The sequence below is a fragment of the Pyricularia grisea genome, assembly GCF_004355905.1.
Source record: "Pyricularia grisea strain NI907 chromosome Unknown Pyricularia_grisea_NI907_Scaffold_8, whole genome shotgun sequence".
NCBI classification, from domain to species: Eukaryota; Fungi; Ascomycota; class Sordariomycetes; order Magnaporthales; family Pyriculariaceae; genus Pyricularia; species Pyricularia grisea.
In genome coordinates, this window is record NW_022156721.1 from 248,227 (window position 1) to 275,905 (window position 27,679).

A 27,679-nucleotide genomic window follows, 5' to 3' on the forward strand; every position below is an offset into this window, starting at 1 on the left:
GCATGGAAGGGCACCTGGGCTAGTCTTTTTTTGTGGTCTATAGTAGCTGACACCGCTGGGATTTAAAATTTACCTATCTATAGAGCAAACTTGCAAGTTTCTTTGCCTGGAACTAACATTAATTGTGTGAAGGGTCCAAGATCAAAAATGGATACCCAGGTTGCCAGGCTTGAATGCCTGTCCGTGCCTGCCCCTCAATCCCTGTATCACACCGTCAGCCGTGTCGCTCAGGCCAAGTGCTGATCCGACTTGACAGGGCCCTCGCCAACGCTAGTCATGATAACTCTGCTAATGCCATTCTTCAACAAACCAGCAACAGCCTCATCTATCGCCACACCCTCGGCGGCAAAGTCCTTTGCACCATCCTTCCAGCCATCCACGTCACCCACGATCTTGGCAAAGCTTCCCACAACCACCTTAGCATCCTGCTCCAGGAAGTAGACGACGGCATTTGGGCCGGCGTCGAATGTGTAGGCCGCAATCGTCCTTCCAGCCGCGGCGTTGATGGCCTCGACCGCCCGGATCGCCGCCCTCGAGGTGTCGTTCATGTAAAAGATGGGCGGGTAGGTGTCGGCGCAGGTCGCGTGGAACGAGTTGCTGTCGCGCATCGTGACCTCGGCAAATGCGGCAAAGTCCCGGTTCTGTATCGCCTCCTCCATGGTCTTCATGTTGGCGGGCACCACCTCTGCAATGCGCTGCTTGAACAGGCTCGAGGTTGCGACAGTCTGCTGCATGCCTGATGTCGAGCTGACACCCTTCTTCATGGCGCTGGCGACGAGCACGATAGCCCGCATCTCGGGCCAGTGAGACGCCGGTGCGACCTGCTCAGCCAGCGAGTCGGAGCCGTCGGCCGCGGTGCCCTCCCTCCATGCAACATAGCCGCCAAACAGACTACGACAGGCGGAGCCGGAACCCTGGCGTGCAATCTTGGACAGCTCGGCGGGGCTGTCGGGGAGCTGATACAGGTCGGCGATGGCGCGGACGAGGGCGGCAAAGCCAGCTGCCGACGAGGCGAGGCCGGCGGCGGTGGGGAAGTTGTTCTCGGTGACGATCTTGAGGGCAAAGGTCGACAGCTTGGGCAACGATGAGTCGGCGTCCTCGAGGGCCCGGCGGCGGGCGCGGAGCTCGCGGAAGCAGGCCTGGGTGCGAGCGCCCGAGACGTCCGACTCCTCGCCGTTGAGAATCAGGCTGTCGCCCTGTGCGGCGGGGCGGTCGGACGAGCAGGTCGCGGTTGTGAGGGTGCGCAGGTCGGATTGGGCGAGGGTCACGGAGAGGGACGAGTTGGTGGGGAGGTTGAGCTTGGGGTCACGCTTGCCCCAGTACTTGACCACGGCGATGTTGACCGGTGCCGTGGTCGTGGCGCGGAATGTTTGTTCTGAAGCCATGATTATCGTTTGCGTATGATGGTTGTTTCCTGTGGATGGCTAAGGTAGGTTGGTTTGCAGGCTTCCAGAAATAGAGTTGTAACTGGGGTCGGGTTAATTGGCGGTCTATTTGTTGAATGCAAGCTCATCGTTGGAGATATTTTTTGGCGGGGTCATCATTTCCAACTCCCAATGGAATGGACCCCTGACAGCGGGGGTTTCGGGTCGGCCCACCAAACTCCTGCCCAATTCGGTAGTGTGCTTAAGGTCACACAGCACCTCTCTCAATGCTTTTGTTTTAATATCTCGAATATCTAGGTAGGCACCTTAGGTAGGTATCTGGCTAGGTTTACATAGAGGTAAACAAAGGTCGATTGGCGGTGAAGCTTAGGTACATATATAGAGGTACCAGCAGATGTTAACAAAAAGGGCTCTCTGCTGTTGGAAGGGAGCCGATGTTGAAAAGCCACTCTCTTCCGTCATTTTTCTGCACCTCCCGGTTCGACCCTTCTGCGACGCCACATTTGGCATTAATTTCATTGGAAACTCCGTACAAGTTGAGACTCTTTCAAGCTCGATTCTGTTGAGCATCCGTCCATTCTTTTACAATCACAGCCCCTGGATCTTATGACCTTTGAAAGTAGATGAACATATAAATCCTTGTCATGCACCCTTGACATCAGCTTGAAAACACCCTGGCAGAAATACAGACTGTATCTATTCGTCAACCAATCATCCACATATTTCATCCTGTCTAAGCGATAGCTTTGACCACACGATACCTACCTTAAGCTAGCTCATGAGGAAATCCAATATTTCATCTAGCATCCTTCCCCGACCGATCCTTAAATCCGAAGTCCTGATAAACTTTTATTATATCTTCTTATACAGGGCCTGCGCGAAATTCTTGCAATTGTGCCCACGGTTCCCATGAACGAGTATTTGTGGGGTTCTCCCCGACGATGATTCTGCCAAGCGTCGCGATATCTTCGTGGCAGAGACCGTTTTTGATCGGCCCGAGGTTCGCGTAGCTCACTAGCCCGGAGCCCGCTTCCCTCAAGAAGTTATTTTCAGGCCAGTCATCGGACGAGAAGCTCTCGCCGTGCTCGATGAACCCCCATATTGCTGATCTGCGCACAGATGTCGTAGGCGAAACCCTGCCACTGTAGTTTGTTGGTCTTTGTTCCATTCCATATAGACTGCTATGGGTTGGTAGTTCTAGGGTACGAGCTTGGGGACGTCAATAACCTTCAGAGACTTTGCAGCGAGCGATTTGCTGCTGCCGTTGATAGCAGTCGGTGCTGCAGCGTTTCTGCCTCTGATAGCAGGCGCCCTGACAAACTTTCCGGAAGTAGAAATGTCGTGGGCAGCTAGACAGTCGCCTACAGATATTTGATGCAGCTCCGGAACAATGCTCCCGAAGAACACTTCGGCGCTCCGCTTGAAATTCTCCAGCGCGATCAGGGACTGCGGTTACAAATTGCTGCTGCTGCTACTACTGCCAGCGGCGGATGAGATGCGAGGGTATACATGACCATGCTCTTGGTACCTGGTGATGTCTGTTGTCTTTTGGGTATGCAGAGGCCGGGCTGATGAGGTCAATAGCACCAAGACAAGGTAATAGGAAGCATGGCTGGATATAGCTGTGTTTTTAGTCGTTCTTGGCTATTTGAAATTGAGGGATTGTAAGTAGGGTTGCTTCTCCAGCAGATCTAGGAGAGGGCAAGCCGAAAATAATGAAGGAACTAGCCACTATATATGCACATGTCTACTTGGATTGTAAGTACTCATTCTCACGGCCTTGATATTCTGCTCAGCTTCTGATGCAAGCTTGCACTGTAGCGTACTCATTTTCCAAGGTATATCCTACTATTCAGATCTGCCAATACAAAAGATCAGGGTAAAACACACAATTAGAGGCCCCCAGGCTTAGAAAATGTCAAGCCAGCCGGCCAAGACACCCAGGGAAGAAGAACCTATCAATGACTCCTCGCTCTATATTATTCTTTTCTTGGCTCGACTTCAATCGCTTGCTTCTTTGCGGTTAGTTCATGGCGGGTATGCATGTCCCACGAAACACAGAGGTGAATGCCAATGGAGCTACAGCTGTTTTCATGCAAGTCGATTTGGGTACGTTGCAGCAGTGTTCTTTTTCCATGCAGCACGGAATATTGAGCTGTCGATTGTTAGCATTGACACTGCCGCATTTACCCCACGTCTTGGTTACTGGAATGCTGCATGGTTAGATGTCTACTGTACTTGGAACTCTTAAATCTATCCCATGGTGGCCTTCAGCTCCAAAAAAAGGTCGACTTTAATGTCAAGAAATGAAGGCGATGACTTCGTAAGTCTTGGAAATGACATCAATTTACGTGTAAAATGAGCTTGAAAAGTACACGTCAAGCTATTGTGCGTGGCCCTGTAACTACCTGCCAGCCTTACCTGCCGGTGTCGGTAACTACCTAAGGTACGGTACCTTGCCTACCTAGGTAATCTAGAAGATAAAAGAAGGACCGACCGTGTTGTCTTTTCCCGAGTCAACTCCACTATAACCTTGTCCCTTTACAAGCACTTTTCGATTAGTTGCGATCGGCAATTTGCTTCTCTAATCGGATCCTCTTATCAACCTGTCCAGAACCTAGGAAGCTTGGAGACACTATGTTGTCTTCTTTGGATAATTTGATCCAATCTATCGCCTTTGGACACGCGAGGCGGGATGTTAAGCGATATCTCGATGCAGCGACTCGCAGTATGTTGACAAGCAACTTGCTTCCCCAACCCTTTGCCCACAGCGAACCTCCAATCTGTGTCCCTCTTTAACTAACTTGGTGATGGAAGCTTCGGTTCGTCACGAGTTGACAGAAAAGCTTGCATTGCAACTGGGATTCAAGGAGCGAGAGCACCTCCGTTCGACTTTTGATCAGCATGCCATCGATGTGTCTGGTAGAAAACGTAGGTTTGGTTTTGGATGTCTGCAGACACTAGAACTAGTTCTACAACATATCGTCCCTCAGAACAAGCTGATATCAAGAATCACCCTAATCATTCTCCATATTAGGTTGGACCGAGCAAAGCCTTCGCAACCAAATCAGATCAAACTATGAGGACACCATCATCTCCGAGAATGCTATCCGGCTGCTCTGGGGAAGCTTTCTTTTCTACGCAGACCATCCGTTTTCACCTCCCCCATGTCCGCAGCCTCAAGATGCGCTCGTAGACTTTGAACAGTTCAAGCTTGCTGTACTCCTGACCGTCTTTCGGTGCGACAAGATGCTTGGCACTTTGGACGATGCGAACGTGTATTGGCGTGAGGATGGTGCTTTGTGCAATCGACAATCCGGTTTTGACCGCATGTTCAGCAGTCTCGTATACAATGTCTCTGAGTCGGACAGCGAGAAATCAGAGCAGAACAACGAGGGTTATTCGAGCGCTCTTAACGATATTATGGATGTGCTGATCATGGCTGCTCCGGCGCACATCCACTCGCTCCCCACAGCGCAACAACTTCAGCCGACGGCGCAGAGGCTGGTTGCGAGCAAAGGTGGGATCCCTGCGGTACAACGTGGACATGTAGCTGGGCGCTCCGAGGTACACACCTTGATGGACTTGCTGCTGCGATTGCGCGTGTACGAGAGAGCAAATAAATGGAGGCATGGGCTGTCATTACATCACGGTGATTTTCTTGAGGCCAATTCCAGAGACTTGGGCCTGACAGAGGCACTGGTGAACACCCTCATGGGGACCGACAGAATCGACGGGACTATGCCGGTTCGGCAGATTTCGGATGCGGCAGTTAGGTTAATGGTGAGCAAACACACACTAACCAACCAAATATCGGCAGTCTTGTTGATAATACTAATAACACCATCCAGCCTAATCTTCTACTGCGCTTCCAAGAGCTCTGGGGAGTCCTTTTTCACCCTAGTGAGGACACAAAAGAGAAGAAGCCACCCGCCAGGGAGTTTCGATTCTCTCAACTTGGCGCTGTAATTTCACTGTTTGCGCCGACTATCCAAACAAGCAGTGGCAGCAATCAGGACCAAAAAGAAGAATCGCAATTCATCTTACAGGCATCAGCTCAAACTAATTTCGACAATCGGGATGATGCAATGAAGCGTGTACTAGAAGCAATCTCTGGAAACTTCTCCGGGCATGTCATTTTGTTCACCACGAGCGCAGAGAAGAGATCGTCTAAAACGGTCATAGGCGGTTACTTTCCTTGCCCTGAGAAGGGGCTTCCCCATTTCCTCTTCCAGCTTCAGCCAATCTTGCGCGTCTTTCGCTCGAGGAGGCTAGGTATACCTGTTAATAAGCTCTTTAAATCCAAAGAAGAGCGAGGGATGGAATACAGAGAAGCGACACCAAGCATAGGATACTGGATAGGCGACTCTGCAGGGGCCCTAAGCACAGGAATACGGGTTGATCCTGATACAACAGCAACTCTTCTCCTAGGCGAAGGTGGCTACTACATGGATATGGCCGCTTCGCGTGTGAAAAATGATGAAGGCTGGAAAACGCAACAAGTCGTGGTTCAAGATGCAATGATGGAGGTTTATGTGGTGACCAATACCGACGTTGCCGATGGTGCCGGTGATAAGCAGACAGAGTGAGTTTGCTTAGCTCATGATCAGATCATAGGGAAATCCCGAGGCTTTGAGGTTTTAACTTACTTTGGACGAATGTAATACTACCGTAGGCAATTACCCTGAGCATTTGCTTTCACTACACATTTCCTCGCCCAAGATACCCGAACTTGCACCTCTTGAACGCACTACGTAGTTCTAGAAGCATCATACTACTTGCTCTGTACTAACAATATTCCAGAATAACAGGCAATAGACATTCCAGTTGCGTTCCCTGCTCCAAGAGGGATATAACCTACATAAAGTTGGGAACTGTCACGGGGAACTACGGACCTCCGGCTTCCAGACTTGACAGGAGATCAGCTTACTCAAGTGAAAAAACCGTCGTAGGTAGCCAAGCGAGCCTACATTGATTCAGCATGCAGTTTACAATGCCGACCCAGGGAGCCGGTAGGCAGACTTGGCAACAAAACGCAGCCATCCCATCGCTAAAAGCCCGAAGCTACTTCGTAAATTTCTCTAATAAGCTTGCTCGCCAATCCTCAACTCTCGCCACCACAGCTCGCTTAGGAAAGAAAAAAAGTCTTGTTCGTGGACAAGCTAGAAACGGTGAAGAAAGCGAGGTTCTAGAATTAAGCTACCGTAAGCGAGGGCCAGCTGATGCACACAAGTGGTCTCTTGATATGCGCAGTTGGAGGGACGTCAACCTTATGTGGTGCCAAGGCGGTGAGATTATATGCCTCCCTTTCCCATTCGCATGTATCACAGGTTCAAGAAGCCACATGTAAATGCAAAGAGGATAGATAGTACACTTTGGCACTGTATATTCGAAAAAAGAGGGAAATAATGTGCGAGAAAAAGAAAAATAGAAGAAAAGATTTACCATCATAAAAAAAGACTCACATCCTTCGCGAGGAGTTACGCCGTACTTCACCGCCACCACCAAATATTTTTTTCTACAAGCATGTTTCCCCACGGGCAGCACTAGACCGCTCATGAGTGGAAATCGAGATACGGATAGCGCACCAAGAAGAGAGCGCCAACTCATCAACTGATTACAGCATCGCCGGGGACGTACTCCGTATAAACCCTGGCGCGGGAGAGAAATGGTCCGAAAGCCACAGATTTCATGTGATTCGAGCAAATTAAGGCAGCTGGAGGGGAGAATTAAGAAAAAAATTCAACTTGCCGAGCCAAGCTAATCCACTATTAGGGCGCTCCCATCACAAATGCATCATCGGGCAGAGCTCGGCGAAACGTGGGCGAGAGAGAGGAGAAATTGTAAAAAAAAAGAATTCTCGGCTCCAAAATTCGGCGGCTTTCTACCGAGAACCTTGAAAGAATGACATATCCTTACACTGTGGAAGATTTTTTTTTTTTCAATTTCATTTTTCTTTTTGTAATGGATGCAACCAGGGGAGAGAGAAAAAAAACCTCTTTTTGGGCTGGCCGAATAGAAGGGTTCGCCGACCCTCCATCAACTTGAGCTAATGCAAGGTACTGGGCTTCCGGGGCATGGTGCTTGCCACACCTGACGATGAAGGAAAAAAAAAGAGAGAAAAAAAAAACCACGCAGCCGAACCACAACTTGGACGCGAAAAAAAAATCTTTACTTCACTGTCACGTATTCGCGTCTGCATTGGTTTATGACGCGATATGTGGTCATTGGAACACGATTTTCTCTCTTTCGTCTTTCTCGTGGAGGTGTGATGGTGGAGCCAAGACTATCTGCTATGGACGAACAGCCCTGAAGGCAAATGAGAAAAAAAGAAACCCTAAAAGGATCGTCACATCACCGATCGAATTCGAGTTTGCACATGGCCGCAATCGGATGGTCCCCCCTGTATCTACCATCGAAGGTAGCAGCATGCTTTGTCTCAGTTATCTGGTGCTGTTCCTCGCGAAAGGTTGCCGCAGTGGGAAAAGGAGAGAAAAAAAAAAAAAGGTTGGGCGGTTGAATCAGTTGTGTGCAACCAATAAATTATTATATACCACCTATACGAGTCGTGATGTGTATTGTATCCTAGACTATGCTAGTCTAGTATAGATATGGGTGACGACGTTTGCTACCAAGGGTGTCGTTTATATGCACTAAACACAACTACGGTCTTTATCTGTAGCGGCTACTTACAGTAGTCCGCGTGAAGTAAACTGAACACCATACATCCCCAACGTAGGGACGAGGGCAGCAAGTGCCAGGTGGATGGAAAATGGCAAATTTCATAACCTGTATGCAGATACTACTTTAAGATCTCGAAACTATGTAAAACTATGTGTACATGAACACCGCCGGGGGCCGATGAGGACTATAGGAATCCTTGCTTCCGAGGTTAATCAAATCCTAGCACCCTTACCAAACAGCGTACTAAGGTCAGGGAAGCCAGAAGGCATGCCAGCAGGCATGCTAGGCGGGTAGCCTCCTCCAGCAGGTGTGCTAGGCTGATAACCTCCTCCAGCAGGCATGCTAGGCTGGTAACCTCCTCCAGCAGGCTTGCCAGTCGGGTAGCCTCCTCCAGTGGCAGCACCGCCGCCACTGCCGCTGCCAAGTCCACCACCTCCTCCACCACCGTTGCGTCCACCACCACCGCCACCACCACCGAAGCCAAAACCGGACCCTCCGATCTTGAGGCCATCCTTGCCGATTTCTAAGAATCCACTGCCAGCACCACCGCCGCCGCCGCCTCCTCCTCCTCCTCCACCGCCACCACCACCACCTTTCTTGCGCCTTTCAGCTTCGTTTATGTTTTCAGCTCCGGCTGTGTTGGCTATCCCGGCTGTGTCGGCCGATGCCTGTGTGTCCCGGGCCACTGGTTGGACGTCGCCATCGACGGCATCCAGGCTCCCGCTGGAGGGTGCAACAGGTAGGGCCATCACTCCATAGAAGGGAAGGAGGATGATGGCCAGGGCAAGACTTTTGACGCCCCGCATTGTGATTGACAGTAGTTGACTTGTGTGGCTGGGTTATAGAAGAGTATATAGATTATATGCGGGAGGGTTAATAGTATGAGTGTAATAGGATATAGAAGGTTTCCAGAATCGTTGTTGCTGGCTTGTGGTTGGTGTTATAATTTTTTTTTTGGGAGTTTTTCTTTTATTCCTCCAACAGATCTTCTCGAGATGGACTCGATCGTAGTTTGTTAAAGCGAGAGTGGGATATGGCCTACAGCCTCTACATCCCTTTGGTCAACAGCATGTACCGAGCCTTTTTATACACGAGAAAATACAGCAAAGTTTGTTACCACTGCTGCCCTCAAGGGTGGGCGGTAGGGAAGTATCCATGATTAATTTCTCTGCAGCAAATTTCCTCAGCGGTGGCTGTGTGTTGCGTCAATGTGTTTTGGACAGAAGCCCTCTCTGTCCCGTCCTTGAATCCCGCCGATTACGCTGTTGTGAATGGCATCTTTCGGTGAGCCTTACAAATGGGCTCGGTTGCGTCATGCCCGAGACTCGATGGCATGTCATCTCGTGTTCGCAAAGTGTATAGACGGTTGAGACGTGGTCGGGAAGGCGATATAGACCCGAAATTCAGTCACATGTTTGATCAACAACTCGGGATGAAAAAAAAAACTGTCACGGGTGTGCCTGGACTACATGGTAGATGCTAGCAGGGCTGACCGATCAGATCAGGAAGATTAATAGAGCCCATGTGAGATCGTTTTTTTACATCCGAAAAACATCAGGGCGCTCCTTGGACGAAATGTTGCGCTCATCCAGCTATGCACATGGCCCGAGCCTTCTTCGCTTTTGAGTGGGATGACACAAAGCCAGGAAGGGATGAAAGTCAGCGGGAAGTGTAGGTATGCGCTTGAAATATTATTGCACTAACTACACAAGTTGGGTCTAACGGTGGAATCAGGTAGAAGACCAGTATAAGCGATACTATGCATATGGAAGGTCAATCAGGGGATTGCTTGTTTACAAAAAAAGGGAATAAGATATAAAAATGAAATTAGACTTTTGAGAGAAGAGTATGTTACCACGACATGGGAAAGGGGTATTTCGACTGGGTGTAAGAAAGTTATGTCCTTTCCCTGTAAGGTTGTTCTCTCCGAGCCGGCAGTAGTTTTATCCAATAAGAATTTATTAACTCTGAAGTCTATTGCGGCTTGAGCAATACTATGCCTGACGCATGTCTTGTCCAAACTGTGTACTAGACAAGAGAATGAAGAACACAGTCGGGATTTATTGTGATTATACTATTGGCTCGTCTGCGAGGGGCATCATTGTTGAAAAAAAGTAATTTTGTCTAGTATGCTCCACCACGTGAAGAAATTTTCTCTTGTTTTCTTCTTACATGTTAGCGGCGGCGGGTTGAACCGCAAAGCCCTAATGCGCTTTAAAGTCCACAAAATATTGTACATTTCTGGCTCACCAACTAACTGCAAGTCATTACTTTCTCCTCTTTTTTTTTCGCCTCGTTTTGCATTCTCTTCCTCCCAAATGACCCGTGCCGATATCCCGTGTAGAGCGCGGTAGAGTCTTTATTCAGAGGAGATGCGAGTTCTAGACCATCTACTGCCTGTGTCCAACCCACAAAACCGTACATGATATACTGCAAAACAAAGATGTTCCCGACGCCATCACACCCTACTGTTGAACTAGAATGGAGCCGTACCGCAGTATGCAGACGACACCGGCCGACGGTGGCATGCCGAAGTGGGGCGACCGATGTAGACGCAGCTTACTATGCCCTACCCTTGGGCTCCTGACGATGGGACAACATGTGGGAAGAATAGCAGAGATTATCCATTATTTTTGAGTAAAAAAAAACAAAAACAAAAAACAATACTACGGCCGACGATGCAGCTTACCGCAGTAAAACTACTACCCTGTGTGATATTGACGGCTAGGATGAGCAACCAAGACCCTGCCTAGAGGTCGGCAGTTAAAGAGGGTGGTAGGGGGAAAAGAGGGTAGAACATTGACCGTCGCGCTCGAGTATGTGATGATCTGATATGGAGGCTGCATCGTGTCGTATTTTGTTAAAAGCAAGAGGGTGTGTACGAGGACACAACCCAGCTCGAACGCCACCAAAACGCATGTGCTAGATGGCACCAAGGATAGCCGCCCGCCACAGTCAAACGGTCTTGCAAGCGAACGATTGTTGCACGTCGCACGTCCAAGATCTGGTGTTAAGGGAAGAATCTATCCCTCGTACAAAAAGGTCTGTGGGATGGAATCTTGATGTTACTCAACCTTTTATCGTACCATCAATGATTGACGACCTGGTTTTGTTAAGTCAACAATAGCAAAGCAGGTACACGTTTCGTAGTATAGAAGGGTAGACAGATTAGACGGTAGCTTGGACCCGAGCAAGCCGAGCTCAAGTACACACACAGAATAGGGCGGAGATAGGGACCTAGGAACCAAAAAGATCACTTGAACCATGACACGTCAAATAGCCACATCTGTTTCCAGACCGGTTCCAAACAGGGAAGACCACTGGGCTGGAAAGGAAAAAGTCGGGATTTACACACACATAGTACTTCGTACACACACACAACCCCCAGGCTTCGCCCAAGCGAGCCCCAGGTAAGTGATCCCGAGGGCCAACCTCCCACCAAGCGAGCGGCCCGGAGCAGCCCAAGGTTTACTGCCAAGTAGGCTGCATTTCCAATCGTTACTATCGATGAGGTGTGGGAGCACAAAAAAGAGTTTTCCTGGACGAGCGATGCCTAAATAGGGCTACCGCTACCAAGGTGCCAGGTGGCCCTGGGGCCCAAGTTCCAAGTCGGAAAGCTTTTCCGCTTGGAACCATGGATACAACAAGGAAGGAAAAAAAAAAGGGCCACGTTAAAGATCACCCACGATTCCTTAGCCAGCACCCTTTTTTGATCCACACAGCAGATGTCTGCACTGGGTACGTTTTGGGTGGGGTTTTCGGCCAAATTGGACAGAATGCATGAATCAACAACAGTGGGCCTGGCCAACAGGGATTAAAATCAAGATCAAGGGTTAAGATTAGGGTGGTTACGTGATTTGAATCAATTGGCAGAATTTTAAAGGGGTAAATGGTGCGGTAGGTGGTAGGTATTGCGGTAGGTGGTAAGTATTGCGGTAGGTGGTAGGTATTGCGGTAGGTGGTAGGTATTGCGGTAGGTGGTAGGTATTGCGGTAGGTGGTAGGTATTGCGGTAGGTGGTAGGTGGTAGGTATTGCGGTAGGTGGGTGTAATAAATGGTGTGGTTTGGGAGTTGGGAATAGCTTCATGTAATTGTTGGCCGAAAAAAACGGGTTTACCGCCTTCGGCAAAATTTTCACCGCCTAGTGGCAGAATGTGATCCACAGGTGCAACAGGGGGCTGGACGGGGTTGGGTGGGTTTTGGGTGGGTAAAAGTCTCGAAACCGTATCTACCAGTGTTCACGCTGTGTGGATCAAAAAAGGGTGCTGGATAAGGAATCGTGGGTGATCTTTAACGTGGCCCAAAAAAAAAAGAGCAAGACCAGGGTCGTAAATGGAGACGAGACAGTTGGTGGTCAGCAAAATCTCCTCAAGAGGGTGGCCGGTTCTTGAACCCCGTTGGACCAAGGAAGAAAGAAGAAAGGGAAAAAAACACATCTGAAAAAGCCCCGACCCATTCCGTCTGAGTAGAGAGGAATGGAGCAAGCAAGGCAAGGTTAAGGTGGCGGGGCTCGCGAAGAGGATATGCAGGTACGCGGTCATTTCTGACTTTGCTCCGATGGTCGCGATTGGTTACCAGTAGGAACAAGGGAGAAATGTTAACACCACTTGGGATTTGTACCGCACCACCGTTTACTATGGACTGGTTCGTTCCCCTCCAAACTGTGATGGGGTTTGTTGGGGCTTGGCCATTTGTTGGTCAAGGCTTTTTTTTTTTTTTTTTTTTTTTACCGGCTTGACCAGCCGGGGACTAGCGATTTCGGCAGAGACATTGGATATTACAGCACATGTAATTAATTGTTGATCTTTAATCGATTCGGGACGCATGGCATAGGGTGTGGGTGCAGACAGGCCTAGACTTGCTGATCTTGCTTGACGAGATTTGTGGTAATACCGCTACAGTGGTGATACTAATGAATGCACTCAGTGGTTGATGCTCTGTATGAAATATTTGTGACGAAATTTATAATCGCACAAAATCATGGCCCGCAAAGAGTGGAGAGGGAGGGATTTAAACTAGATGAATGTGTGATTAGGGCATAGGGAGAAGGAGGGAAGTAGTAAGAAGAACTTGCGAAGCTCTCTAGGTAGAGTATTGCGCAGGGTTGCCTTGACATGAATGAATACCGGTAGTTGTTCCTACCTAAGGAGCTAGCTATAGGCCGTAATTACAGGAGTAAGCAGTGACATATGTGATATAGTTCAGCGTGACAGAAAAGTCTTGTAAGAAAGGATAGACCATGTTGTCGAATGAATACCCTTGTCATTAGAAGCAATCAGAAATTGATGGAATAACAACCAACTATCGAAGTATCAAGGTCGATAGGATCTCGTCTACACGTAAATGCATGACCTGACATAAACTGACCTAACCTGACACAAAAGGTAGGTTATTACCTACTTTACGGAGTAGGTAAATCTTGTACTATGGTACAAGTAAATGTGGGCAATTGGGGCATAGCCTCAATGGACTGTGTGGGACTAACAACAGCTGCACAATTAATGCCTGAGGCTTTAATTATCATTTTTCAACGAGCAAATGAGCTTGGTTCGTTCACCTGGGTTGGGTGGGTTGGAAATGGCAAGCTGGAGCTTGGGGGAAGCTCTGACCTCATCAATGTGGGGAATGGAAGTCCTCAACCAGCCAGGCAAGGTAAGGTAGCTTCATGGGCAATAAGGTATGACTTAGCAAAGAACTGCAAGCCGTTACTCAGCATTTGACAGCAAATTGGCCTATGAAAAAAAAAATCAAGGCATATACCTCGCTCTATTGACGTCGTTTTCCAGGAACAAATGTGCCCAAGCAACCTTGCTTCTTTTTTGGCACAGTTTCAAAAGGTTGCGCTCAGATGGGTACTCTTTCCCAAAACTGGGCCAACGGCTGCACGGATTTGTTCCCCTAGCTTAGTTGCTACTGTGGATTCTACCGTTGAAGCTCTGGGCCAGACAACGACTGGCGGCTGGGCGAGAGCGGGGCCTTTCTCTCTTACAATGGTAATACCCAGCCAGGTATACTTTTCGGATGCTGCGGTAGACACTATACTACCGGTGGCCTGGTTATACCACGAGACCGTTACCTATCGAGGTTGCAATCCTTCCGAATCCGGATCCAACTCACCGGGGGTATGCACCCATAAGAAGAAAAAAGAAAAAAACTCTGTTGCGCCCGGTTCGTTTTGTGACCCTGGCTCCCCCATTTCCAGCTTGGAAAGTGACAAAGGTGACGCCATTTGTTTCGTACGTTTTGCTCTTCCTGGCCCAAAGCCCGTGACCTTGCCCATTTGGCAAGCAATGCAATAGTGAAGCTTTTATTAACGCTTGACCGGTATTTTGGTGGTAATGAAAATTCCCGCATTTGTTCGGTGAAGAATATGTCTTTAGTTTTCAGGATAAAGAATGATGACCGTGTCGTCGCAACAAACATAATCGTGACAATCAATTGAGGAAACTACAATCACAGTAACTACGAAGTATTATCCTACAACAACTTAAAGAGTGTAAAACAGCACGGCAGTTCGTGCTGCGATTGCCGAATGCGACCACAGCGTTGCGACGAGCAAAGATTTTTGCTGTAGCGTGCAACAGATTGATGGCTGGCTGGTTGGCTCCGACTCGGTAGCATTTTCTGTTTGGTTGACCTGGTAGCGGCCACGTTTGTCTCCGCCGCAAGCTATCCAAAAGGGGGCATTGAAGCTCACCCTGGATTGTTGCCGGGGCTTCATCATACAAAGTGTCAGTTTAGGTATGAAAATCATAGAGCACGGGGCTCCAGGAGATAACCAAACCATTCATTTCATACTGTACGTGCTAACGTTTGCATAACATCCCTTATAAAGATTTTAAGCTTGGTGCGAATATAGTACAGTAGTGCTAGCCTACCTTAGTTCTATGCTCATGCGCCCCCAGTTCCCGAGGGCGGCAGCCTAGCGGATTCGGCAGCCACGAGGCGTTTAGATATGTCCCTCGATCTTTTTTTTTTTTGTGCTTTGACTGTCCAGTCAGTGTTATACAGGCGGCTATGCCTTCCAGAGTATTCAGGGACCACACTAATGCATGCTTGCAACATTATACATTCCTTTCAGACAATGTCCTTCATACAATCATTTTTGGGACTGATGTTTTGACTTTGATTCTGGGTTTTCTCGTGTCTGTCTGCCAGAGCGGTCGGCGACGGAAAACTGTGGCTGCCACCCACCCACGAGGATTCAACAGTAACAGCGGGACTCAAATCCTGTCGACCCTAGACCCTGGACCCTGGACCTTGAGCCTTGCCCCCTCCATGACCCATACCCGCGCCCACTTGGTGATCCTGGAGTGGTAGGGGAAGCTTGAGAAGAAGAAAAAAGAAAAAAAAAAAAACCTTTGCTGGGAGCTGGGATCATGGCCAAGGGAAGTAGCGAGCAGACGGAGTCGTCGGCGAATAGGTAAGCCTCCATACAGGTACACAACTGTGCCTCCTTGAGCCAAAGACAGCAAATCAGGGGCTTGACAATGCTACAATTTCCCGCCATTCCGTTGCGAGGAACAGACTCCTGAATCAATTGTCGATGCTCGCTTTGGTGACCGCTGTCTGGTAGGTCTGTGTTGACCTTGGCTTGGGCTAGAAGCGCAGGATTGTTTCTAGATGCGAAGCACAGTAAGTACATGACAAGACCCGTAGACCATACATAGATACATGTACATCTTGTTCCGTCGACACTTCCGTCTCTCGTAATTATCCTGGCTGTATACCTACCTTCAGATCTCACTGCCTCTTTGCCTGCTCCATCATTTTCACAATTTTATACTTTAGAAGCAAGGTCACGCACAACAACACCGAATTATCCTCTCCTAGGAAACGAAAACGATAATCCAAACAAGGGCGGGAATTGATCTGTGGTCGATCCACCAACTCAAACGCCAGCCTACCTTGTGCAGCTTCGCCTAAACTTCCTGGCTGGCTATATGCACTTGCTAGAGAAATCAATCGCCTCTATTGACTGGTACGACACTATCGACCTCACGTGGGACAAATACTTTTTTGGGCCACCTAAGCAAATACGCAGAGCATCTGCATCTCTGCCCAGCATCAACTCCGCAGAACACGGGAACACAAACCCGATTGATTGATTGATTGACTGAGTTGAGTCGACTATTGTTTGTCGTCCAATCGTTTGCACAAATTCCCCAAGTCTGGCCCTGTCCCAATCGGTCAACCACCCGCGTTTGCCGTGGGATCATCCCGTCTTGCCTTTTTGGCAGTTCGTCTGATTCGTCCAGGCCACCACCTACCCCGGCCTTTTTGTCTTTCGTGATCAGACTCAAGTTCCCTGGGAGGAATCAAGAAAAAAAAAAAAAACAAGACAACATCAGGGCTGTTGAAACAAATTGAATATTGCCCTTGGCTTGTATTGAGGGACCAAGGGAGAAAGTTGCACGCTTAAGCCTTTTTGCAGGGAGAGAAAGAAAACACCAAAAAGAAAGAAGAAAAGAAAGTCCAACTGTTTCGGGATATTCCACATTTCGCCTCGCTACCTACTTTGCCTTGCTGCTACCACCCACACCAGACGCGTCGTCCCGTCCGAATCAGTGAGCCAGCCGAACGACATCATCGTCTCCTAACGAAGCTAGCCATCACCAATAGGTTGCGGTGCTGCCCGACTTGACTAAACACGTGGACCAGTACCACTGAGAACCGCACTTCCCCATTCCCCCCGCAGCAAGTAGCCAGCAAACAACGCACCGAGACATATTCCAAGACTTGACACACACGACAGAGAGCCGACCCCCCAAAAAAAGAAGACAGAGCAGTCCAGTCACATCTATCGACTTGACTTCCTCGATTCTTACTGGTCGCATTGCAACTCGTCTTGCTTCGTGGTGCTTTTCTATTGCGGTGCTGTGTGCTTGTCAAACAAACCATCTGACAGCAACACGACCTTTCAAAAGACGAGATCCCCACTTAAAGTTTCTGTCGTCTTGTCTTCACGAACCACTATTACGAACCCCGCAGCATTGAGCCAAAGTGCTGCCAACGGTACCAGATCGGACGCGAGCCCAGACAAAGCAAAGAAGACCCAATCGATTTCGACGCATGAAGGGTCTCTCTCGTCGTCTGCTTTGTTGTCATTTCAAAGTCCCGGACTCACCAGCCGATTGCTATAGTAATTGATTGCGAGGGAGTTCAGCGTTACTTTGCTCTGTCACATCGACCAGTATATAGGAGTACTGTGCGAGACGATCCGTGTTTTGGAGAAAAGAGGACGCTGCGAAAGGTTTTTATTTCTTTTTCTTTTTTCCCCTTCCCTTTTCGCCGCCCGCCCCTACCTCGCACCCACAGCAACAACAGCAACTCGTGCCGTCATCCAAGTCAACCGGCGGAAAACTCAGTCTGGCCAACCCGACCTCCCACTTTTATCCCTGTCCCGTCCTCCCCACCACCAAACCAAGAGGGGAAAGCAAGTCCACCCACACCCTGTCAACCGATTCGACCGTGCACGAAACGTTTCTGGGTTACTTTTGCTTTTCTGTTCTCTATTTTTTTTTTCTGGCCACCCCCTGCTCGCATCCTTTTTTTGCTAGGTTGTAAGCTGTTGTCTGTTGTTGTGGTTTTGGCGCGCGTGCCTCTCCAACCGCTCGTCATCCCGACAAAGTCGACCGACTAGATAACCTGCCCATTGGCACCTACCTTTTTTTTCACCAACCCCACCTACCTAGAAACGGGATCTGGTCAAATTTTCCCCCGACTGAATTTTTGAGGACCAAGCCCAGAAGCTGCATTAACTACAAACATCTGTGCGCCCTCGGTGTCTGCGCAACGGTCGATCTAAACAAAAAACAAACGGCGCCACACACTGCTCCTCCTTTTTGTTCGTTGCTGCTTCTGATTGAAGTCTATTCAATTACTAGCTCAACGACGGCGCAGAACTCCAAGTCTGCAGTTTACTACTGCCGTCATCACAACATCACCCAGAGCGCGTTGCGCATTTGCCGATGGTTCTACAAGCAATATGCCCGCCAAGTTGAAGCCATTGCTGTTGCCCCAGATGGTAGAGGACCGTCGAAAGGAGGCCGACCAGACCTTCTTTTACCTGCAAGATAATATTTCGTCCTCGGAGATGGCATCGCCAGTCACCCCGACCTTCTCTCAGCGCGACGGACACATGCAGCAATACTCGAGCTCGACATCCTCACTTGAGCTGTCTGCCTCGTACTGCTCCGACAGCTCTGTATCTCCCGCAGCCCTTGCTCAAGTGGCTACCCAGATGCTCAACCAAAACATTCTTCCGACGGCCAGCACGAGCTCAAGCACAAACACCAGCGCCAGCACGAGTGCCACTGCTACCAAGACCCCAACACCTAAGCGATCGCTGCCCGATGTTCAGGAGGAGCCCTTTGAGAGGGATGGCGACGACACTCTCTTGCCAGAGCCTTTCGATTTCCCCGAGTCGTTGGATATTGACGACGACGCCTACTGTCTTTGTATGTCATATCAGTCATGGCCTTACCCTGTTACCCCTTGCTAACGCATATCATGACTGCAGGCAGCGAGATCTGTGAGCATCACAGGCCCTCACTTCCTCACAGCGCCTCGATGCCCATTGACGAAACCGATCATGAAATGGATTTTATGAGCGACAGCGACTATCCCTACGCTACCATCAAGAGGCAACGGGGTCGCAGCGGCGGCAACGATTCACCGCTCTCTGGATTAGCCTCAAGGATTCGTCTTCCCAGCATCTCCAGGTGGAGATCTACAGAGAGGCGAGCAGCAGCTTCTTCGTTAAGCTTCAGCCCTGCCTCGGAAACCACTCTAGATTACCGGCCGTCGATGTCGATTGGACCCTCGAGCCGATCATCTTCTGTCTCCCGAGGACGCCGACCGACTCTGGACCGTACCTTCGAACCCCCTTTGCCCCCGACACCAGCTTTATCTTTCTACGAAAGCTCGGCCACCTCTCGCGACAGCATATCGGTTCCTACACCGTTGGATATCGAAGCCGCCAATGAGCTCGGCAGAAGCCTAGAGCGTGAGCGTGAGATGGCGACAACTCCTTTGCTCCCACCCCTCATGACCAAGCCGCCACCTTCCACTGCACCCTCTGCGCCTCAGTCTCCTCTCGAGTTTCCCAAGATTGAGCCATACCAACAAACTACCTTTAGCTCTCCGGAGCTGAGCCTCAGCTCACCACAGTATTTCCCCGCCCCGGCGCTCAGTACGAAACCCTCGATATCGTCTTTCCGCCACTACCAAAGCTCTAGCATATCCGCCCCTGCCACTGCATGCCCTTCAGAGGTTTCAAGCCCTATGTTCAATCTGGGACTTGAGCTGCAGCAGCCTGACTCTTGGTCCGACAGGCTAGGTCACGCAAACTTCACCATCTTGCCAAAGCCGTATGTTCCGCAAGAAGTTTCGGACCTGGCTGTTTTGGAGGCACTGCGTGCGGATTGGAACCAGGCGCGAATCAACTTCACGAAGCACCTGGTGCGCACTGGAGAGCATTATGGGGCAACTTCGAAAACCTATCAGCTCACCGAAGAGAAGTGGGCCGAGATTGAGCTGGAATGGCGCCTTGCCCACGATACTGTCGTGGCACGATTTTCTGCCATGTGCAACGGTAACGGGGACACATCGGAAGCTCTGAGGTGGCGCCACCAGCAGGAGGATGTTACCCTCCCCTCAACCGTACCAGTCATGCTCGATGGCGAGGGCGGCAAGTTCCCCGCCATGGGCGATGAAGACATTGTTGGCCCAATGATCCGAGATGCTGCCATGTCTCGAGAACTCTCACCTTCCCGTCAGGGTAGTGCCTCGAGGTTCTGGAGGAGCATCGTCGGGCGGGTCAACGGCATGAAGAAGTAAAAAAAAAACATCAATCGAATTTTGTCACAACAACCAGCAACTTAGCGCGGAGTTTTGGGCGCGCACTACCGGTTTCTTTTTATTTTTGGTTTCAACGCATTTACGAACGGACGGACGGCGATCACTGGCGTAAACAACAAAACTTTTACACGATATCTCATCTCTATCCATCCCCTCTGGGATGGACTTACTGGCCCTTGGACACGATACTACTGGATTTATGACCACGATTTTCACTGCGCCTTTTTAAAAACAACTTCAAAGCGGAATAGACTCGATACCTGTGTTGGGTATGGCACCGGCCATCGCGCCCTACCACCCTCACACCCTTCCTTACTTTTTACCTGACTTTCCAAAGTCAATACTACAACAGACATAACATAACAATATGATGCCCATCATGACGCTCTTTACACCTACTTTTTCTTTATTTCCTTTTATTTTTTTTGACTTTTGTTTTACCAAGATATCCAAATGTTTAAAACCTAACCTCCTGTCTCAGAATTGTTCCTCCCATCTACAAAGTCGTCTCCTCATGGAGTTACCAGAACCTATCAATTGACTACTTTTTTACTACTGAGTACATCTATTCTTTTCCATATCTTTTGGCTACCTTCATCTCACTGCAGCTCTGTCTTTTGATGGATCACTGAGCCTGTAATTCAGGCGGCGGACGCTCCCGTCACCTCGCACCTTGCAATGCAGACAACCGTTGCTGCAGAGGGCTACCTCCAGCATATATATCTATCTATCTGATACACCCTATTTCTTATTACGCATCCTTTAGACGGTAAATTGTACGCAGTCTTCACTGCATGCTGCAGCTTCTTTTGGACTCGCCTAATTGGTTGATTTTATCTCTCTTATCTGTATACCCATCTCGTTGGCGTGATTGAAGAAACGGATTTCACAACCTAATTTTGTATAGCAACTATATCTACGGTGGCGTTGTTTGTAAAACTAGAATCAAAATATGAAAATTGAATGGTGCTACTTGCATACACCTGGAACACCGGCCATCTCGCGTCGTGTCACGCTGGTGTTTGTTTCTGCCGTGATTCGTTTCTCCTGGGACAATCGAAGAGAGATGGCTTCTCTTGTCACAAGCGAGCGCTAGGCGGATATGTAAGGGACCAACGAAGTCAGACAGCCGCGGCGACCGGCAGGATGGCTGAACCAGAGGATTTGCCAATCAGGCCGTGGGGCAAAAACACAATGGCTCCCTGATTGAAGGGAAAACGCAAGGCACAGAATAAGGGATGCGCGGACTTCCGATGTGTTGGCTGCACCCGGGCGCGCTGGAACGGCAACGCACAGATGAGGGCGGCAGAGCCCATTTGTGAGGACGAAAGGAATAAAAATACGAGGCCCGTGAGATGGAGGTCGCGCAGTCTGCACGCACATGCGACTGGTATCTTCCTTTTTTTTTTTTTTTTTTCACTGTCTTCCAAAAAAGCCACTGGTTCGCCATCTGGAGCAGGATGACAAAGGCATAAAGCGGGATTTTGCCCTTGACGGGATGGCCGGTTTCTGCCGATGACTTTTTTTTTTGGGCGTTCTCCCCTTCCCGTACCTGATGAGGAGAGGGGGACGGGTGGTGGCATAAGCCGTGTCTTCTGCGCCAGGTGCGTCCAGAAGATGGTCGGCCCTCCCTCCTTCTTTTGACAGGCCTCTCCCGAGTATTCTTGTTTGCTTGGATCTGGCTGCAGACACGTGGCAAACGGGAAGAATATACTCGGGATAGCGGAATCACTAGGTAATTAACGCCTCCCTCCTTGGTGGATTCGAGGGAGAGGCTGTGGCTGTTTTGTACCTGCATGAAATGCCTTGGTGGAGGTGAACCGGAGGGGGCGGAAGGCTGCAGACCAAGAGAGGCAAGTCAACGGAATAACAGGGAAGAGGTAGGCAGGTACAGGCGTGTTCGAGGTTGAGTGTTTTTTCTTCTTCTTCTTTCTGGAGAGCTGCAGGTGGTGGTGATGGACCCTGGATGCTGCTTGGTCTGTGATGTTGGTCTGTGTGTTGGTGACCCTTTGTGAATGCTGTGTTTGCCTGATTGCTTTCACTGACTCTGGCTCGAATCAGTTCATCTTTGACCCTCATCTTCGTCTTCGTTATCATAATCATTAAAGCCCTATCTTCAAGTGTTGGGTAGGTTGTTTGTTTGTCTTGATCCCTCTCAAGGCAGCTTCCTCAGAGGGTTAGGGTTGTAGAACAGCAGGCCAAGCTAGTGGGGTGGTAATAAGGCGGCGAATGATGCGTTGGGGGGTGTAGGTGTAAATTGATTTTTCTTCCCCGAAAGTAACTTCCTTTTGGCCAAATTTCGCGTACTACACCTTAGCAGGTAATCTACAATTGCAACCTCAGACGTCTTCATTTCTCAGGCTCTGATTTTGTATGATTGGTTTCTTACTAGATTAATTGGTCGAACACAATCTACTCACCTCTTTTACAATGTCACATCTGGGCCGAATAGGGAGGGTGACTCTCCAGCACATCCATCTGCCATCCGATGCCTTCGCCCAGACTTACCCGTCATACGCCCTAGCCGCGGCTCTCCAGTCACGCCTCCAGCGGGCCTTGCTCGACAGCAAGAGCAACCCCTCATCACCGCCACCTCCGCCAACCATCCTCTCCTTCACCCCACAGCCGACCTATACTCTCGGTCGGCGGCAGGCTGTCGGGCGCAATGTCGACGTCGACGCTCTTTGTCGCCCCCTCATCATCACACATCCAACATCGGCTCCGGAGAACAGACATCACATGCAGCCAATCCTACTGCAATCTCTGCGAGGCGGCCAGATGACTTACCACGGGCCCGGCCAGGTCGTCATCTGGCCCATCCTAGACCTACAACCGGCGTCGGGCGGATACAAGAACATGGGGGTGCGGCAGTACGCGGACCTCCTACAGGACGTCACGTCAGAACTTGTCAGGAATTCTCCTCCTCTATCTTCAAGACTCAATATTGTCAAGACATGCGACCCGGGAGTATGGGTTTCGGAGACGTCACAGGAGCAACCGCGCAAGATCGCCGCCATGGGTGTGCATCTGCGGCGCCACGTGACGGGTTTAGGCGTGGCGCTCAACCTGACTACCCCAGGGACTACGGCAAACGTCGGGCGGGACGGCGTCAACAATGTGGGTAACAACCCCTGGCTCAGGTTTGTGCCCTGCGGGCTGGAGGGGAAAGATGTGACATCCGTTTTCCTGGAGTCCCAGGGTTGGAACAAGGCCGTCAGCCGGGACTCCACCCCCGCTTCCGAGTTGGTACAACTCCCGGACCCCGGGAAGGGCTATGCCCAGACGTGGGCTGGGCTATTTGCAAACCACCTCGGGCTAGACTACAACCAGGAGGCAATCCATGATGGTGTCCCGTCCGATTTTGAGGGGCTCACAGCGGAGGCGATGTCTTTAGAGGCGGAGATGAAGGTGACCCTTGATGGTGACGGTGCTTCTGAAGCCGCTGCCAATCCTTGAGCCATTTCTGTGCTCAATTCGTTTCTTTGCTTTGGGAGACGCCTTAGAGGTTACCTAGCGACGAAAGATGACACAAACATCCCCGGTAGGATCGCGCCAATCTCGGTTTATGTGGAACGAGGTACAGCCGTTAGGGCCGTTTGGCCGATGATCCCGAGCCACGGTTTTGGGTGGACAACGTCAGACCACAACGGTCGAGAGGAGGGGACCAGCAACACAGACCTTTTCCCCCGTGTAGCAGCAACAGAAGCTAGGCACTAGGTCTAGTTCTAGTCTTTGCTGCACCACGTAAAAGGGACAGCATTGCTAGCTCAATTGTGCAACAAATCAGAAAAGAAAGAGAAAATAAATCCGGGAATAACTGGAAGTGTAACCATGGCAGCGCAGCAGTCTTTAGCGGGATTTTGCACCTACCGCAGCAGAAGTTCTAGGCCATTCTGTGCATCACTGGCCTGACCCGAATCCCCGCACTCTGCAGAGACACAGCCTGAGCCGGCATCTGTTGGCAGGAGGCACGGCATATGCGTGCTCGCTTGGATTTTCGGTGCCTCGTTGGCTCGCCCTGGTGCTGTGGAATCAGGAATTCAGACCCCGTACCCATGGATTTGCAGGGTCTAGGCTGGGCTCTGTACGATGGTGGTGATAAACACTCGAGGGCTTGGCGCAACGTCATAACCTAAGGGGTTATGGCAAGCCACAAATGAGATCTCCGAGCCAGGGGATTTGCGAAGTAAGGCTTGCTGTTACTTGGTGGTAACAAGGGCGAGATCAGCATTTGGCCCGATAGACCTGAGATGCAGGCATGCTTGGTGTTCGGCTTTTCTAGTCTGGGAAAGTCTGTCGTGCCAACAGATGCTACGAAAACCGCCGTAACGATGCCATGCAGCATATGACGAAAAGTATAATCACGTCAAGATAGATCTACGAAGAAATGTGGACTCTGATAATTTTTTCTTGTATTACAGCTGAAGACAGATAGACATGGTTACTCATGCATACTTGATACTCATGAGAAGCTACCACCACCTGACTGGTACAACCCTCACTTCAGCTCGAACTTTTGACGGCCAATATCGTCAACACCCAGCTTCTCAACAGATTCACTGCCCTCGGCGACGACATCTCTCAGATCGCCAGATGGCAGAATAATGTTGAGGGTCTTCCAGGGCGCGGCAAAGCCGTCGCTCTCATCGCGGACAAACTTGACCTTGACCTCGGTCTTGGAGGCGGCATAAGAGAAGGTGTACTTGGCGATCTTGTTCTTGTGCGCGACCGAGATGCCGTCATCTTCGTACCACGTCGTCTCGTACCAGCGGCCTTCCTTGCCGATGCCGGGCGGAGGCGGGAAGATCTCGACTGCACGGTAATCATCGAGCGGTAGGTTCGCCACGTTCTCCTTCTCGCCGGGCGACAGCACCTGCACGTCTCTGCCGATGGGCAGGGCCTTACCAACCTTACCGAGCACGGGGATGCCGGCGCCGTGCCACTCGGCGTCGACGTTGACCCACTGGCCCGAGGCGAAGTGCTGGTACGGCGCGTTGAGGTTCAGCCAGCCCTCGTCGTCGTCGTCGTCGCCCTCGTTCTTGGGAAGGTAGACCTTGGAGCTGTTGACACCCGGCTTGTAGACGCCGCCGATGAGCATAGAGTCGCCAAAAAGGTACTGGGTCTCGCCGTCGGTCAGGGTCTTGTTGGTCCACACCTCGGGGTCGCGCTCGTAGCCCCATCCGGTCCAGCGCTGCGGCGGGATGGCGGTCAGGTGGCTCTCGAGGGCGAGCGAGTAGATGTAGGGGATCATGGCGTAGCGCCTCTTGATGGCCTTGCGCACGAGGTGGGTGATACTGGGGTGCATCCAGGGCTCGATGACGTCGCCGACCGTGTTGTCAGCCGCCGAGGTCTTGAAGCAGTTGATGGCGAAGCGGGGCGACATGCAGCCGAGCTGGACCCAGCGGAGCAGCAGCTCAGGGTCGGGCTGCGGGCCCTCGAAGCCACCAATGTCGTGGCCGAAGCAGTGAATGAGTGAGAACATGGCGTTGAGGGAGATGGCGTTGGCGCCACGCATGCCGTCCCAGCTCGTCGTGTTGTCGCCGCTCCACGAGCTGCACGCGTACCGCATGGTACCGGCCGTTGCGCTGCGGGTCAGCACAAAGGGCCGCTCGTCGGGCTTGACGGCGAGCATGGCGTCGTGCGAGGCCTTGCCGTTGAGCTCGGTGTGGAGGGCACGGCCCCACAGGCCGAGCTGGGGCCGCGACCGCAGCTCAGCGGGCACGTCTTCGGCCATCAGGTCGGGCTGGTCCAGCTTGCACTCCCAGGCGTCATCGGGGATGACGTACTCGTTGTTGTCGTTCCACATGCAGTCGATGCCCTCCTCTGCCAGCTTCTTGATGCCGTTGAACCACCAGTCGTAGCCGGCCTGGGAGGTGAAGTCAATGTGTCCACCGTCGTCACGCTCACCACCGCCGGCACTCCAGAGCTTGGTCACTGCAGAGGCGCCAGTCTGGGGGTCCTTGAACAGGCCGCCGGCGTCCCTGAGCTTCTCGTACTCGGGATGGCTGGCGATGAGGTATGGCTTGACGTTGGCGATCAGGCGCATGCCGTGGCTGTGGTACTCCTTGATCCAGGCCTCGGGGTCTGGGAAGCGGAACCTGTTCCAGTGGAAGACGTTGCGGACCTTGGGCGGGGTGTGGGACACGTAGTAGCCCGAGGACATCTGGTAGGCGGAGCAAGGGATGTCGTGCTCCTTCATCTTACGGACGAGGTCGAGGAGGGCCTCGCCGGCGGGCGGGTCGTCGAGCATGGTGTACTTGTAGCCTCCCGAGAGGTAGCCAAAGGCCCAGCGCGGCACCAGCAGCGGCTTGCCGGCCAGGACCTCGGCGTAGGTTGTGACGACGTCCTGGAGCGTCTTGCCGACGATGGTGTACTCCTCGAGTCCGCCGTAGTCCTGGCGGTAGACCTTGTAGAAGCCCCACATGCCGTCCATCTCGCAGCCGACGCTGTACTCGCCGCGCGAGTGGGTGGTGGAGAAGGTGGCCACGACTCCCTCAGGCGTGGCGTTGATGAGCAGCGGGATGTGCTTATACATGGGGTCGGTGCGATGGGCGTCGTAGCCGAAGCTGTCGGTGGCCGTCAGCTGGAACCGCCGGCCCGACAGGTCCATGGGCGCCGCCTTCTCGCCGAGCCCGACGTGCAGCGTCTTGCGGTTGTAGCGCGTGTAGTGGGCCACGCCGTCGCCATCGATCGCGTAGCCCCTGCCGGGAACGTCTTCGAGCAGGGGGGTGGCGTCGTCGGCCTGTCCGGCCAGCCGGACCTTGAGCAGCGGTGTCGCTCCGCTCCAGTCGACGGTAACTGTGCCGTCTCCGGCCCGGATCGTCTTGGTCGTCTCCTTGGGCGCCGTGACCTCGACGGCGCCGGATGGGAGCTCAACCTTGGCTCGGGGAACCGAGGGGTGTGGAGGGAGCGGGTGGGTAGATGAGGTGTAGGTCGTCCGGAAGACGTTGGGCCGGACGGCCTCGAATGTGAAGTTGAAGGGGAAGGACTTGTCATTGCAAGTCAGGTTGACCGAGGGGGAGTCAGCCTGGTGTGAGGGCGACGCCGCCCAGGTCGAGGGGATGAGTTCGCGTTGGACCATTGTTGCGTTTTGGTCCTTTTTGATGCAGAAAAAAAAATAAAAATCTAACAACTCTTCTTTTTGTTTATGCCACCCGAATAATATTCATCAGACATGAAGAAAAAAATAGTAAGACAAGGGACATACACAACAAGAACAAAAGTCAATGTGTTATGCGGCTCAAGTGGTGCTTAATCCTGTCTTCTTTTAAACCTTCTCCAAAAAAGAAATACTGCCCCGGAACCGGCGAGCGAATGAGGGGCACCCGCAATCCGTATCGGGGGACCGCCTGGGAAACGCATCGGGGTAAAAGTTATACTCCTGACTCGGGAGGCGGGGGGGACAAAGCCATTGACAGGTCTTGCCTTGTACGTTCGGCTCTCTCCAAGCCTCTTCACTGGTTCGTTCGCATGGGGAGAAGTTCGGACAATCCCCCGAGGTTATTGACGCGGTGTGGGGAGAAGCATGAACGTGGGGAGAAAAGCAGGGAAGTGACCCCCAAATGACCCCCAAAGGTGAGGAGTAGCAGCGTATTTTTCTTTCATTTTTCTTTTTTTTTTTTCTTTATTCCTTTTCTCCCTAGCAATTGATTAAGTGGGCGGTCTATTGGGGCTGGGACGTCAGCCGACCAACAAAAAGCTGTTCCAACAGTCCAACCCCGTTCGAGCCCCTTAATATATATCCACTT

General features: G+C 51.2%; 6 protein-coding genes across 6 annotated transcripts; 3 read left to right on the forward strand and 3 right to left on the reverse strand.

Annotated features, from left to right (window-relative positions):
- Positions 1-227: 227 nt before the first annotated feature.
- On the reverse strand, positions 228-1,385 carry PgNI_11951 (uncharacterized protein; the record flags this gene model as incomplete). Its single annotated transcript, XM_031131909.1, has 1 exon — positions 228-1,385. One exon carries the CDS (start codon positions 1,383-1,385, stop codon positions 228-230), a length of 1,158 nt encoding a protein of 385 aa, XP_030977217.1.
- Positions 1,386-3,954: 2,569 nt separating this feature from the next.
- On the forward strand, positions 3,955-5,974 carry PgNI_11952 (uncharacterized protein; the record flags this gene model as incomplete). The annotated part of the gene is made up of 4 exons (XM_031131910.1): positions 3,955-4,113; positions 4,203-4,316; positions 4,423-5,168; positions 5,237-5,974. The coding sequence occupies exons 1-4, from the start codon at positions 4,023-4,025 to the stop codon at positions 5,972-5,974; spliced, it is 1,689 nt and encodes a 562-aa protein (XP_030977216.1). The 5' UTR covers positions 3,955-4,022.
- A 2,218-nt stretch (positions 5,975-8,192) lies between these two features.
- PgNI_11953 (uncharacterized protein) lies at positions 8,193-8,875 on the reverse strand (the record flags this gene model as incomplete). The annotated part of the gene is made up of 2 exons (XM_031131911.1): positions 8,193-8,206; positions 8,314-8,875. 2 exons carry the CDS (start codon positions 8,873-8,875, stop codon positions 8,193-8,195), a joined length of 576 nt encoding a protein of 191 aa, XP_030977215.1.
- Positions 8,876-17,003: 8,128 nt separating this feature from the next.
- Positions 17,004-20,919, forward strand: PgNI_11954 (uncharacterized protein). The gene is made up of 2 exons (XM_031131912.1): positions 17,004-18,529; positions 18,592-20,919. The coding sequence occupies exons 1-2, from the start codon at positions 18,058-18,060 to the stop codon at positions 19,908-19,910; spliced, it is 1,791 nt and encodes a 596-aa protein (XP_030977214.1). The 5' UTR covers positions 17,004-18,057; the 3' UTR covers positions 19,911-20,919.
- Positions 20,920-22,361: 1,442 nt separating this feature from the next.
- On the forward strand, positions 22,362-23,387 carry PgNI_11955 (uncharacterized protein; the record flags this gene model as incomplete). The annotated part of the gene is made up of 1 exon (XM_031131913.1): positions 22,362-23,387. One exon carries the CDS (start codon positions 22,362-22,364, stop codon positions 23,385-23,387), a length of 1,026 nt encoding a protein of 341 aa, XP_030977213.1.
- A 1,042-nt stretch (positions 23,388-24,429) lies between these two features.
- Positions 24,430-27,012, reverse strand: PgNI_11956 (uncharacterized protein; the record flags this gene model as incomplete). The annotated part of the gene is made up of 1 exon (XM_031131914.1): positions 24,430-27,012. The coding sequence occupies one exon, from the start codon at positions 27,010-27,012 to the stop codon at positions 24,430-24,432; it is 2,583 nt and encodes an 860-aa protein (XP_030977212.1).
- Between the last annotated feature and the right edge of the window lie 667 nt (positions 27,013-27,679).

Coding starts and splice junctions, on each gene's coding strand:
- PgNI_11954 (XM_031131912.1), top strand. CDS start 18,058: ATGCCCGCCAAGTTGAAGCCATTGCTGTTGCCCCAGATGGTAGAGGAC. Junction 18,530..18,591: donor CGACGACGCCTACTGTCTTT/GTATGTCATATC, acceptor TCATGACTGCAG/GCAGCGAGATCTGTGAGCAT.